Below are 15044 nucleotides of genomic sequence, written 5' to 3'. Positions count from 1 at the left end.
TTTTTGCCCAAGGATGATAAACTAGTGTTCCTGTATATACTTCTAGAACCCCAAGTTCCTTCATAGACCAAAAAAATTAAACCTTCCCTTTAGCTAATTGGGTCCTTCTGCATTAAAGGTTTATCCGCTAGTGTTCAAAGTTTTATTTCCAGCCGCCACTAGTGGGCCCAATTTGTTGAGATCTGCTCAGAGTGTACAATAGTTTGGGTGCCTGGAACCCTATGGGATGACACTAGCAGCTGAGTTAAGTCTGGGATCAGTTTGAGAATGCTTTATTATTATCCTGGAATGGAGTTTGGAAGTAGACTGGCTTTCTGCCTTACCCTCCAGATACTTCGGTTCTTCAGATTCTACCTTGCTTTTGATTTCAGTTGTGAATGAGGAGTGAGGAAGAACATTTTCTCTATTCTCCTTCTTCTCTTTGGATTTTGACAAAAACCAAATCACATGAGGCTGTGAGAAGAGGTGCGCAGTAGAGATGCAGTCCTTGTGAAAGTTTCAAGCTAGGGCTTGCACGACTTCCATGCACACAAAATAAGTATCTCTAAGGCCTCTTGTGACCAGCTGTGCCTCCCAGTTGACTGTAAGGCTTGCAGGGCTCCACAGCATTCCCAACGCTGTCCTTTTTCATGAGAATGAAGATATTGTCACAGATTCATTTGCAGCAATTTAAATATCTTACTTAGGGACTTCCCTGGTGGGCCACTGGTTGAGAATTCGCCTGCTAATGCAGGGGACACAGGTTCGATCCCACACACCTTGGAGCAACTAAGCCCGGGTCCCACCAGCCCAGGAACTGTAATAAGAGAAGCCACTGCAAAGAGAAGCCCGTGTACCCCAGTGAAGAGTAGCTCCCACTCTCTGCAAGTAAAGAAAACCCTCACGCAGCCACGAAGACCCAGCACAACCAAAAATAAAAAACATTTTAAATAAATAAGTATCTTACCTTTTCTTGAATAAATCAGCACATTCATGATGTAAAATTTAAGACCAGCCAAAGACTTAAAGACCAGCTGGGCTTTGTCCCCAGCCATCTAGTTCCTCTCCCCAGGAACAGCTAGTGTTACCAGTTTCTTTTGTGTCCTTCCAGAGGTTATTTTAAATGAATATGCTGGCCAAGCACATATATTGGTTATTTTTTCCTTTTAAAAAGTAATAACATATTAGATACACTGTTAGCAGTGTATCTTAGTGATTGTGCACATCAGTATACAAACTTTGCTCATCTGTTTTATGTCTGCATAATACTTTATCAGATGGGTAGACTAAGATCTGTTTTATTAATCCCACATTGATACACACTTTTCCTGAATGTTTTGTTATAAACCTCAGCAGAGAATAAACTTGCACATTGCACTTTTACCAGTTTGCAAGTATGTGGATATATCTGGAGGAAAAATATTAAAAGCAGAATTGCCAGATTAAAGGAAATTGCTTATATGATTTTGATGGGTGTAGTCAAACTGTACTCCATAAGGGTTGTACCAGTTGGTACTTCCAGCATACACCCAGGTACTTTTTTGAAGATCTGGAAAATGCAAATAAGATGCTTAGGGTTCAGTTAGTTAGTTCAGTCGCTCAGTTGTGTCTGACTCTTTGCGACCCCATGAATCGCAGCATGCCAGGCCTCCCTGTCCACCACCAACTCCTGGAGTTTACCCACACTCACGTCCATCAAGTCGGTGGTGCTATCCAGCTATCTCATCCTCTGTCGTCCCCTTCTGCCCCCAATCCCTCCCAGCATCAGAGTCTTTTCCAATGAGTCAACTCTTCGATGAGGTGGCCAAAGTACTGGAGTTTCAGCTTTAGCATCAGTCCTTCCAAAGAAATCCCAGGGCTGATCTCCTTTAGGATGGACTGGTTGGATCTCCTTGCAGTCCAAGGGACTCTCAAGAGTCTTCTCCAACACCCAGCTCAAAAGCATCTATTCTTCGGCGCTCAGCTTTCTTCACAGTCCAACTCTCACATCCATACATGACCACTGGAAAAACCATAGCCTTGACTAGACGGACCTTTGTTGGCAAAGTAATGTCTGTGCTTTTTAATATGCTATCTAGGTTGGTCATAACTTTCCTTCCAAGGAGTAAGCGTCTTTTAATTTCATTGACCCTGCGGAAGGGCAGGATGGGGGTGGTGCTAAGGGAGATGAATGCAGCAGTGTGTTGCAGTGATGAACTTGCAGCTTCTTGGGGGGTGATAGACATTGTTGACTGCTGTCCACGGCAGAGCACCGAGTGCTCTGGAGGATTCAGTGTACATCTGTCTGATGACATAGGGGATGCACGTTCAAGTCATAACCTGCCTTTCCTGAGGTGTTTCTTGAAGGTGTTTAGTAACCCACAGGCGCCTCTCCTCACTATTATAGTGGATAGAGAAGGAATTAGAATTGGATACATTGTCTGAGGTCCAGGTTAAGAATGAGGTACCTCAATACTAAGATATTTTCCCCCTAAAGCATAACATACATTCAGTCAAGAACACTAATCTTGATATAAGCTTGATGAGATTTCACACATGTGAACACTGAAGTAACTACCACCACATCAAGAGAGACATTTCAAATGTTCTGAAACATTCCCCATCACCACTATTTTGATACCTGTCACCATATCAGAATTCTTATAAATGGAATCATAACGGTAATTACTTTAGTGTCTGGTTCTTCTTGCTCACCATAATGTCCTGACCTTAGAATATTAAGACAGTTAGAATTAATCCTGGAGAAGGCAATGGCACCCCACTCCAGTACTCTTGCCTGGAAAATCCCATGGACGGAAGAGCCTGGTAGGCTGCAGTCCATGGAGTCGCGAAGAGTTGGACACAACTGAGCTACTTCACTTTCACTTTTCACTTTCATGCATTGGAGAAGGAAATGGCAACCCACTCCAGTGTTCTTGCCTGGAGAATCCCAGGGACGAGGGAGCCTGGTGGGCTGCCGTCTGTGGGGTCACACAGAGTCGGACATGACTGAAGTGACTTAGCAGAATTAATCTTGGATTAGGAAACAGCAGAATGTAGCTGGAGATAGTTGCTTCTTTACCCTTTGTAAGTGGATTTGGAAGATAGGTACACTCCCTCCTATCCTGTTCACACCCAAGACAAGTATGTGTGTGCTAAGTCGATTCAGTCCTTCCAACTCTGTGCAATCCCATGGACTGTAGTCCCCCAGATTCCTCTGTTCATCGAATTCCTCAGGCAGTAGTACTGGAGTTGCTATGCCTTCCCCCAGGGGATCTTCCTGACCCGGGGATCGAACCCAGGATAAATTAACCTTTGTAAGTCAAAGAAGTAGAGTGTTTATGCAATGCAGAGCTTTCAAGGCAGGCTGACAGAGTGCCAGATGAGATCACTGGCTGCGGCTGCTGCTGCTTCTAAGTCGCTTCAGTCGTGTCCAACTCTGTGCGACCCCATAGACGGCAGCCCACCAGGCTCCCCTGTCCCTGGGATTCTCCAGGCAAGAACACTGGAGTAGGTTGCCATTTCCTTCTCCAATGCGAGATCATTGTCTAATAGCTATATTTAGGCTGGTAGGATAGTCTCTTAGGACATTTATGCAAGTTGTAGGAATTTGATGATTCACGTGAGGCCCAGAGATGGGACCAGCTTCAGGCACAGCCTGATCCAGGGACCCAAGAAATGTCAGGGCTCTTGTTGCTTTACTAGCTTTATTCTCAGTACAGCTGCTTTTGTCGCAGGCTGGCCATGCACGTTCCCCAGGCTGCCCTGATCTGATACCCCTGGATTCAGAGTGAAATTTCCTTTCCCAAAACTTACATGTCAAATCCTAGTGAAAACATTCTGATTGGCCCTTTTGGGGTCTAGGAAGATGGAGTTGTCTGGTTGACAAGGCTTGCATAGTACCCTCAATGATATATGGCGGCTTTAAAATACCGTATATATTATGGACGTCATTCCTAAGTCATGGCAGTGATGCAGTCAAGCATTTTGTTTCTCTCTCTCCCAGATACTGGGTGTCCTCAGAAAAGGATTCTTGTGAATGTCTTTTCAGTTTAGTAATTAGCTTGAACCTCTGCCATATACTGGGCCAGGTACTCTTGGGAATATGGAGCTCGTGTTCCCATGGAGGTTGCAGTCTAACATGAGTGGGAAAAGGTGCATGATAACTACACTGTCGGGGTGAGATGGAGCAGGAAAGGCACGTGTGTGTGAGAGAGAGAATAAAACAAGTAGAAAAAAGAAGGAAGTCAGAAACTACAGAAGAGCAGGTTTCCTCGCCTAGGGGGCTGAGTCAGATACTAAGGAAAGTGTACAGCTGTTTGTTTCTGGGTTGTGCAGATTTTTGACCTAATTGGGCTTGTGTCTAAAAGCAGGTTTGTAGACGACTAAGAGTGCACCCATTCCCTAACTCTTAAATTTGTATATACTATTTTTCTTGCCAAGCGTTTCGATTTTAGATTTTATGCTCTATCAAGTTACTGTTTAGTGTTTGAAAGGGTGTAGGAAGAGGGGAGATGGAAGACTCCTAAGATGAAGATTTATAATATCAATAAATAATATAAAATTATGGGAGGAGGCCTGCCTTACAGTTTTTTTTTTTTTTTCCAATTTCCTTTGTCCTGAGGCATCCCCCCACCCCCACTAGCCCCCAACCTCTCAGACAAACCCACTGCATTCTAAAGGTTTTGTTTGCCACCTCAAAGCTAGAAGCGTAGTAGCTGGCAGAGTGTCTAGGAACTCGTTAATCATTCACTCACAGAGAAAGTCACATTTTCCTTCCTTTAGAGGTAGTGTTAGCAGAGCACTTAAAGCCATGTTAACCTGGATAGAATTTAGAAAGAAAAACTCAATACCACGATCACCTCCAACTACCCCCCTCCTTTCCGCATCACACACGAAAGCTTTTGGCATCTACAAGAAATTAGTAAGTGTGATTAGAAGTCTTAAGACTTTGGCAACAGAACCAAGCAGTTTTGGATCACCTAGAAAACAGTCCACCTTGTGGATAAAACTCAAGATGACAGTTTCTGTAAGTTGACAGCAAACAACAACAACAAAATTCTTCTTGTAACTAGTTGAGCTGAGTAGCAAGGCTGATGTCGGAAAGTCTCAGGTGCCTGTTTCTCCTCTTGCCCTTCTCCAGCTCTGCGGCAGGGAAAGTGCGCTTTGCATGTCTGTTACTCAGAAGTAGTCGAGAGTTGCCACAGCTCTTGGTCTTTTATTCCATGTTAGGCTTTGTTTTTTGGTGCTTGTGGCAGAAACAATTTATGCAATTAAAAATCTGATGCGATATTAAATAATTGGTATTAGAAAAATAAGTGTAATGGTAACTCTTCCATTTCAATCATTCTTCAAGGCTTCAGGCTTAACAGTGCAATTTAAAGAGGTCTTGGCTGAGATCCTTTACTGTCCACTGGAAATTATCACAACATTGTTAATCAGCTATTTTCCAGTATAAAATAAAAAGTTTTAAAAAATAGGTGTTAATAAGTCTTTTCGTCTATTACAATATAAAATGCTTTTTAGGTTCTTTGTTTGCTTTTAGTTTTTTTAGTTTACATTTTCAATTTGTTTCATTTTTCATCATTGTATCTTGAAAAGAGAAGTGATATAAAGGAGTCTAAAATTAGTATTACGGAGAGCTTATCTCTGGGAGTTGGCCCCCAAAGGGAGATATAGATGTGCTTTCCTCTCCCCACTCAGCATTCCATGGAACTGGAAGAACCTGTAGAAAAGAGAAGCGATTGTTATCTTCCTAACAGCCTTTTGTGGAGTATGTCCTGGGCACAGGTCAGGTCAACACCTCTTCCAGGTCTGTGGGAGTTTCCTAAAGTGAAGTCTTATATCCATTTTACATAGAAGGTTGACTAATGGGCTCCCCTTACATGAGCGCCTTAAAGGGGCTCGTGTATTAGAGGAGCTATGCTGGTGCCGACCTGAGCACAGGAAGCTGGGGATGGGCTTGGCCCGGGGCAGGTGGCTGCTTGAGCGCAGGCCCACGCGAGGGTGCCGCCGCCCTCTGTGGTCTCAGTGCTCTGACAAAGGGCGGTAGTGCTCACGGACAGATGATTCCTGTTTTGTCAGGGTGCCGGAAGTGGCTCAGGAGCTGCCGTTGACTTCACCTGTGGAGGACTTCCGGCAGCCTTACTACAGCAGCAGCGGTAACTTGGAGACGCTTTCAAAAAGGACTCCCGCGAAGGGCAGAGCAGGGAAGTCAAGGCGGGCGGAGCAAGACCACTATGAAACAGACTACACGACGGGAGGCGAGTCCTGCGATGAGCTGGAGGACGACTGGATCAGGTACTGGAGCATCTCGCTGGAAGCCCTGCAAAATCCCATGGTTTTGGTGGTGGTGTCTCCTTGCCTAGGGTGGCTGGTGTAACCTCATTCTTTGCCAACCAGGGCTGGAGACAGGTTTTTGTTACATTTCCCCTGCCTTAGTACCCTTTTGTAATAAAGATTGACGTGGAGGGAATGTGTTTATCTTTAAAACACTTTCCATGCACCCCCGCAAAATGACAAACTTGGCCAGTGCTGTATACTTTTACTAGTAGCCACCCAAGAAAGTTCCAGACTTGTGTTACGGCTCTTTCTTTTGACATTTACTTTTAAGTTAAGCTTTCGTGATGAGACCAGAGATTCTTTTAAAAGTTTAATCCAAAGGACTTTGGCAAACAGATTTGTAAACAATTGAGTTAACATTTTAGTGTTGTGGTTAAGTTACTTTTTGTGTCAGTGGTTTGGTAATAGTCCAGCATTGATCGCCAGCTGTACTTGGGTATGACCTATAGCCTTTTGGCCCAAGTATTCTGAGGACTGGGACACAAATCAGAAATATTTGCTGTGTGAATTGTGGTGAATCAAAACATTACTTCTCAAGCTGTTAGGAGGGATGGATAGGGCAAATAGAGCTAGAAATCCCTTACTCACCGGTGGCTCTCATATTTCATCCCACCTTGCCCCTCGAGAGTTTTGGTCTCGTTTAGCCGCCTGTCTATAAAATGTTTGCCTATCTTATATCGTGCAAAATTTAAATGCAAACTTTCAGAAATTCTGAATACTCATTTCCCTTCTGAGCAAATCATTTAATTTCTCCCCTCTTTAAAATGAAGATACTTAGACTGTCTTAGAACATTTAAAATTCTGTATTGCTATGAAGCTCCTTAGTCTTGTGGAACAACTCAGAGTATTTCCTCAGTGGATTATGGGTGGTTAACAGCATCACCATCATATGTAAGGAATAGCCGGCATATTGAGAGATACAAGTGATATAAGAATTTCAGGGTTTTTTCGTAGTTTGACACACTGTCAGATTATCTTTACAGTGAGCATGCATTTTCATACATGGACCTTTTCATGTCTGCTTTTACAATCAAAATGATTTCTGTTAAGGAAAAACAAGACCTGCCCTCCCATCTTCCCACCAAAAAAATGCTAAAAACCATCTGAAAACTACAGATGGTAGCAGAAAATAGCCACCAGTCAATCAGCGGCTCTGCCAGTGAAGGGATGAAAATGTCCTTTGTGTTCATAATTCCAGTTTTAAGACTTTAAATGTAAGTGGCCATTCTCCTGTGGTGTTGTGTATTCAGAGCAAATGAGTTCCTAAGACCGTCCTGAAATTTCATAAAAAGCAGAGTTTTAAAAAAGGCAACAGATGAGCATCAGTGTAAGAAGCATAATCATTCTTAAAAGAACTTCTTTGTATCCCACCTGCCTCTATCCATAAGCAATAGCAACAAAAAGAAAACCAAGAGAATGTCATTCTCTACATGCCACCAGCTTTATTATCTTTGTAGAACTTAAGTTTGCTAAGGATATATAAGAAATCATTTTCTCTCTGAATTTTTAGGGAATATCCACCTATCACTTCAGATCAACAAAGACAACTCTACAAGAGAAGTTTTGACACTGGCCTGCAGGAATACAAGAGCCTACAAGCAGAACTTGATGAGGTCAATAAAGAACTCTCTCGTCTGGATAAAGAACTGGATGACTATAGAGAAGAAAGTGAAGAATACATGGTAAATTCAAACCTGATAATTAGATATTACATAGAATTTTATTCTAGTCTATGGGGCTACATTATCCTTTATACTAGTATTGATACAGGTTTTGCTAGTAATTACCAAACTGTAATTTCATTGAATAGTAATTGAAATCCAGTCTTAAAGTCTTTTTGAAATCTAATATAGTTCAGATTTATAAAAAAATAATCTGCACATATATCCCTTCCTGTTTAAAAGAAAATAGCTACATTACTTTTTCTATTTATAAACAGAAAAGAGTTTACTCAGGGAATTATGCTCCAGCTCTTTAAAGGCAGTATATGTACACAAGTTATTTGGAATTTGTCTGCAGAGGAAATTTGTCACTTCCATTTATTTAATCATTTATATCAGTGTAGATGCGGGGATATCTGTTCTAAACTTTAGCTTACAATCCAGCACTGCTTAGTTTTGTTGCTTGAGTTGATTTAGCGAGGACCACTAGGAGCTCAGTTGCCTCTTGTGTTTCTTTGACCTACTCCCATCGTTGTGAAAGTTTCTCTTTTTAAATATTTTCTGACATTGCTTATATTCTGCTGTTTTATTCAACAGCAGTTTATGATTATCAACAACAGTTTATGAAACACAGTGGAAATTTGAAAGCATTAATGTGCTCAATTTTTTTTAATGAATCTTTATCAATAATAAAGATCTACTCGCTGAGGAAAGATTTTTATATGTTAAAAAAAACTTCATTATTTTCAATTTTGTGATTGTACCATAATTTACTTAATAGTCATTCTCTATGAATAGACTTTTAAGTATGTCTCCCTCTCCATTCCCCCTACCTGCCCCTACTAGTGAACCTACACTGGTGAAGCTCTCTAGCCTTGTGCACTTACTTGCTTATCTGCTGGGACAAATTCCAGTATGTGAAATTGCTGAGTGAGAGGTTATGTACATGTAAACTTTTGTTGCAAAACTACCCTCCAGAAAGATTATATCAACTGTATTCTCCCCTAGTAATGCTCTAGAGGGCTTCTGTGACCCAAATCTCACTAACGTTTTATGCCTGAAAAGTGACTGCCTTGTGTCTTAGATACCAGTATTTAACCTTTTTTTTTTTTTAAATCACATCATGTACTTATTGGAACTTCATAGTCCTTTTATGAAATACTTTTTGCCATTTTTAATTGTGGTGATCTGCTTGCTGGTTTTGAAGTAATTGCTTCTTATATAGTTTATTTATTGCTTTCTTTTATGTCTTCTCTATGGTACTGTAAACCTTTCTCAATCCATCTAATGTTTATTCACTGTTACTGCGTGCTTGATGTAGAAGTGCTGAGGTTAGAAAGGTGAATCATGTTTCTACCTTCAAAGAGCTCATGTTAAAAAGAAGAGAAACTGACGCCTAACAAGTTAAACAGTGGCACTGATGTCATGCTTACAGTATGTATAGAAAGTACTGTAACTAAGTGCTCCGAGAAGGAATAAAGTCTGCTGAAAGCCTGGAGATTTGAGGGGAGGCTTCACTGAGTAACTGTGGTAACGATGGCAGATTCTCCAGACAGCAGGGGAGGTACATGAGAACCTCATGAGTATGGCTATAAGGGGAGCACAATGGGAATCTGAAAGCATTAATGTGCTTAATTTTTTTTAAGGAATTACAAGTGAAGGGCACTGGAATAATAGGAAACTAGATCGTAGAGAGTTTAACGGGGTGCTGACACCAATTTTATCATGGTAATGGGATCAGAGCTTTATGGGGTCCACGTAGTATGTGGACTGGCATGGGGAGAGACGAGAGTCACAGAACGGAGAGCTACCTGCTGGTGTGAATGCAACGTGAGAAGCATCTCAATGTCATAAATTTCCCGCAACTGGATTCCTTCAGGCCCTCCCACTGACCTTAAAGGTTTTGAGAACTTTAAGACTTCTTTATTTTAGCTCCTTATATTTTTGTCATAAGCTGACAGTTTTTCCTCCAAAGTATAACAACAGGAGTGTTACTTTTGAAAGAGAAAATGCCCCACTAAACACATTCCTTTGTTTCTTATTAATAGGCTGCTGCCGACGAGTACAATAGACTGAAACAAGTGAAGGGAGTAAGTATCCTAGATTGTAAGATTCTTTTAGGAAGACCTTTTCTAGTATGTGTCTTTCATTTGACCTTTAGAATGACTCTGGATACCTTTAGACAACTTTAGAAACTCTCATATCTTGTCACACATAAAATGATTGTAAACAAAAGGCCCTATAATTGCAAAATGAAAACTATAAGAAGTTGGAACTTAAAAAATAAAACAAACAAGTAAAGAAGTAAGTTAAAAGTACACAGGTCATAAATATACAGCTTGGCAAACTTTCACAAAGCAGCCACACGCCTTTGTGCTGGCACCCCCTTGAAACACATTTCCTGGTACCCTCTGTGTGCTCATCCAATTTTTACACTTACCTCAGAGGTAACCACCATCCTAATTTATAACATTATGGATTAGTATTGCCTATTTTGAACTTTGCATAAATGGAATCATAGAGTATGTAACTTGTGTGTGATTTTTTTAAAGTATCTATGCACATGGGCACACATTTGCTAGGTATATTCATAGGCATGAAATTGGAGGGTCATTGAGCAATAGGGATCCAGCCTTGGGTAGGGATTGTCAGCAGTGTCCCTGTTGTACCAGTTTATAGATTCCTGTTGCTCCATATTCTTGTCAACACTTGGCATCATCAGTCTTTTTTTTTTTTTTTTTAAATCACAATACATGGCCTGTGGGATCTTATTTCCCCAAACAGGGATTGAACCTGGATTCAGCAGTGTGTGCAGAGTCCTAACCTCTAGACGACTAGGGAATTCCTACAAATTTCATAAATTTAAATTCAAGACTACAGGGATTTCCCTGGTGGTCCAGTGGCCAAGTTTCTGAGCTTACAGTGCAGGGGGCCCAGGTTCAATCCCTGGTCAGGGAACTAGATCCCACATGCCACAGCTAAGACCTGAGGCAGCTAGGTAACTTTTTTTTAATTCGAGAGTTTAAAGGTGTATATAGTAAAATTTCCTGTCTCATTCCCCATTTATCTAGTTTCCTTATTCTAAGTCAATCCGTATAACCAGTTTCTTGCTTTACTGATTTTTTTTCAAGATCATGTGTTAGCCAAAAAGGCCAATACATTTTCTTGATGACTTTCCAAATCATTAGAAACGAGTGTATCCTTTGTAAAACTCGTGTTAGAAGCTATGATTGAGCAGAGAGAATCGCTGCTCACGTGGTCAGAGATGCTGCCGGGTGCCTTGTGCGTGTTACTTCATTTAACACTCCTTGCAATTCGGTGTGACTAATATTCCCTTTTTGTTGTTGCTGTTCACCTCTGCCTTCCCAGCAACTAATACAAAACTCGTTTTTATTTTATTAAACTTACTGGATTCTCCCCCCCACCTTCTTTTTAGTCAGCAGATTACAAAAGTAAGAGGAATTACTGCAAACAGTTGAAGAGCAAATTGTCACACATTAAGAAGATGGTTGGAGATTACGACCGACGGAAAACATAGACGGCAGACGCCACGTTGTTGGAGAGGTTAAGAAGTATCTGACTGACATCTCTGCAATGTTGTCAGGAGTCAAAATGACTTTGGGCTCTAACCCGGGAGGCCAAATCTCTGTGATCATTACAGAGTTTTGGTAGCTTTAATATCATCAGTATTGAAGCAGTTTATAAATAGCTTTTGATAATCAACTGGGCTGAACACTCCAACTAAGGATTTTATGCTTCAAAGATTGGTTCTTGTGTTAAGAACTGTTATTTGAGGTTTTTAAACTTTTCAGGAAGGTCCTGGAGTGGACTGTTCTGTGAACTTTCACATCCTGTGCAATCAGGTCTTAATACCTAAGTGTGTGCTCATTGGGTCTTGTAGGGGGTAGTTTAATCCTCCCAGAATTCTCCCTTCAGATAACTGTTACTTATAAATAAATAATCATTCATTTTCAGATAAGGAAACTGGGCCCTTGCAATAAAGTCTGAAGTGAAACTGCTTGTTGGCTAGCTTGCAGTTTTGGTTAAGTCTTTTTTATGACTCCATTGATAAAGTCCCCAGCCTTTTCCTATTTTAGCTACTATGAATACTGAATTCTACCAGCTGCCCTATTGATTTTTTTTTTCCTGTGTATAAATGCTTAAGAGCTTTTTATTTCATGTTATCCTGGTAATAAAGATCATGTAAAAGTAACAAATGTATGAAATTTGAAGATTGTAAATACATGTTTACTTTTGAAAAATCAAAGTTTAAACCTACTGGTTAGAATTTTGTTGTGTATTTTTAAATGCTTTTTATCTTTTATGGTTTACATACTTTTTTAAAGCCAACTAGGTGTTTCCTTTTTATCAAAGTATCTAATTACATTTATAATTCAATTCTGACTTGAACTGTATCTTTTGGGAATGTTCAAGTTTTGTAAATATTTTATAATTATTAAACCTGGTGTTTTCTTTCCATAATATACCTTTTTGACATCATTAGTGCTGTTAATATTAAGCTGTGGAAAACTATACTCGGAAGTTGTATCTGTTGTTGTTTTAAATTATTTTGGGTGCTGTGCTGGTTGGTAGTATTCTAAACCCTTGGCTAACAGAAGGCCGACTTGTCTGGAAATGGAATCCAATATTGTAAAGCACCAAATTATTTCATATGGTGCCCTTTAATTCTCAGCATTTTTTTAAATTCAGAATTTTCCTGGTAAAGTAAAATTAGCTAATACTGGATATATAGCTAACCAAATTGACTGATTATCCCCTCAGTTTAGAACTCTCATTTAAATATATTGTTTTTAATATATTAGGCTGAATCATTTTCCAAAGATAAACTTTTAAATAAGCTTTCCATTGTAACATTGACTTAGTTCAAGTTGAAAAATTTCTTAATTTTCTATGTATCGCACATGCTTACTACAGAAGGTAATAGTTTGTTTTTCATGCCTTTTGGAATCATGCCAAATAGTAAGGACTCTTCTTGAGCAATGTAATTGATTTTGTGTGTGTTAAAATTTAAACTCTTTATTCTAGGAAGTCAGCATATTTAGTTTATGAAGGCATGTTTGCCAGTGTTGTGATGAAACAGAGCTATTCGGCAGAATGCAGAAAATCAGGTAGCATGAGTTTGCGTTATAAAATTGTGCCATAAAATTGGACTTTGAAAGTGTAAAAGATCATTTTTCCAATGTGGTACTTACACTATTGACCACTCCAGGAGTCAGGATCAGGATGGAGGGGAGTGCTGGCTTTCCCAGCCAAGGGTAGAACCTGTGCCGCTGCAGTGGAAGTGCAGAGTCCTAACCATTGGTGGTGGTGGTGGTGGTGGTGGTGGTCTAGTTGTAAAGTCGTGTCCAACTCTTTTCGACTCTGTGGACTGTAACCTGCCAGGTTCCTCAGTCCGTGGGATTTCCCAGGCAAGAATACTGGAGTGGGTTACCATGCCCTTGTCCAGGGCATCTTCCTGATCCGGGGATTGGCCCAGGTCTCCTGCATTGCAGGTGAATTATTTACCAACTGAGCCACCAGGGAAGCCCCCCTAACCACAGGACTGCCGGGGAATTCCCCAGGGGGATTGGCATTAACCAGTGCGATACAATTTTGAAAAACGACTCAGGCAGTTTTCTAGTCTGAAAGTTGGAGGTTTAGATTAGATTTCAGACATCTCTTCCATCTTTGATCTTCTGTGGTTATGTTTGCATTCTGCTTTCCACTATAAACCACTGTTCCAAAGATTTTGTTGAAAAAGCACATGGTTTATCTGACGAGAATTCACAACATAAAGTGATTCCCTTACATGTGTGATTCTGGATTACAAGTAGATAAGATCAATATTTTAATTTCTTTTTATTTTGAAAAATTTAAAGAAACACAGAAAACTATGAACATTTAAACCCTCCACCCAGAAGTAACAAGTGTTAATATTTTGTCATATGTGCTTTGTATTTTTTGAAATAAATTTAAAACTATAAGTATTTGTAGTAACAGTTACATAGTATACACATATATGGAATCTAATTTAATCTTTATGATAGCCTCCTGACATAACCATTTCTCATTCTCATTTTACAGATAAGGAAACTAATGATTTGATAGGTTAATTGGTCCATTGTCTCATTCAGTTCAGTTCAGTTCAGTCGCTCAGTCGTGTCTGACTCTTTGCGACCCCATGAATCGCAGCACGCCAGGCCTCCCTGTCCATCACCATCTCCCGGAGTTCACTCAGACTCACGTCCATCGAGTCGGTGATGCCGTCCAGCCATCTAATGCTCTGTCGTCCCCTTCTCCTCCTGCCCCCAATCACTCCCAGCATCAGAGTCTCTAGCAAGTGACTAAACTAGGATTGGGATGATCTGTTGGAATATTACCTTCTAAATTCCCATTCTAGGTTGACTTTGTTAAAGGTTATCAGTGGGTTGGATAAGGTTGGATTGTTCTGTTTGCTGTTATTAATCCTGTTATAAATTTGAGTGCATTTTACCCTTGACCCTTGAACAACTTGGGTTTGAACTGTGTGGGTCTATTTATGTGTGGATTTTTTTTTTATTGAACACATACTATATGATCCACCTGATGGACAGTATCTTCAGCCACAAAATTAATGCAGAGGGCCAATCGTAAGGTTATATGTGGATTTTTGACTGCTTGGAGGATCAGCACCCCCAACTCCCTCATTGTTCAACAGTTACCTGTACTTTTAATTAGCATAAGGTGCTTCATGTAGAAGAGCTGCAGTATCTGTGAATGCCTGAATGGGTATGCCTGTGTAAATAAGAGTCAGGGCAGAAAGCTGCTTTAACCATGACTCCAGGGATCTCAAGTTGAGGTTGAAGCAGACAATCTCCCTGCTTCAGAGTTGGGATAGAAGTGTCTCCCATCTGTTGTTCAGTCACTCAGTCGTGTCCGACTGTGACCCCTTGGACTGCAGCACACCAGGCTTTCCTGTCCTTCACTGTCTCCCAGAATTTGCTCAGACTCGTGCATTGAGTCAGTGATGCCATCCAACCATCTCATCCTCTATTGTCCCCTTCTCCTTTTGCCTTCAATCTTTGCCAGCATCAGGGTCTTTTC

The 15044-nt window shown here is 40.6% G+C and overlaps 1 protein-coding gene across 4 annotated transcripts in view; it reads left to right on the top strand.

The window, feature by feature from the left end:
* OCLN (occludin) overlaps window positions 1–12823 on the top strand; it is a 47739-nt gene extending 34916 nt beyond the window's left edge. For all 4 annotated transcript variants that reach the window (XM_018065677.1, XM_018065681.1, XM_018065678.1 and 1 more), the window contains 4 exons: window positions 6043–6258; window positions 7811–7982; window positions 10010–10051; window positions 11398–12823. In XM_018065677.1, coding sequence (XP_017921166.1) covers window positions 6043–6258; window positions 7811–7982; window positions 10010–10051; window positions 11398–11499 — 532 coding nt within the window. In that variant the 3' untranslated portion in view covers window positions 11500–12823. The remainder of the gene's footprint in view (window positions 1–6042; window positions 6259–7810; window positions 7983–10009; window positions 10052–11397) is intronic.

The sequence above is a fragment of the Capra hircus genome, chromosome 20 (genome assembly GCF_001704415.2).
Source record: "Capra hircus breed San Clemente chromosome 20, ASM170441v1, whole genome shotgun sequence".
Lineage (NCBI taxonomy): Eukaryota > Metazoa > Chordata > Mammalia > Artiodactyla > Bovidae > Capra > Capra hircus.
This window is presented reverse-complemented; position numbering and strand designations above follow the sequence as displayed.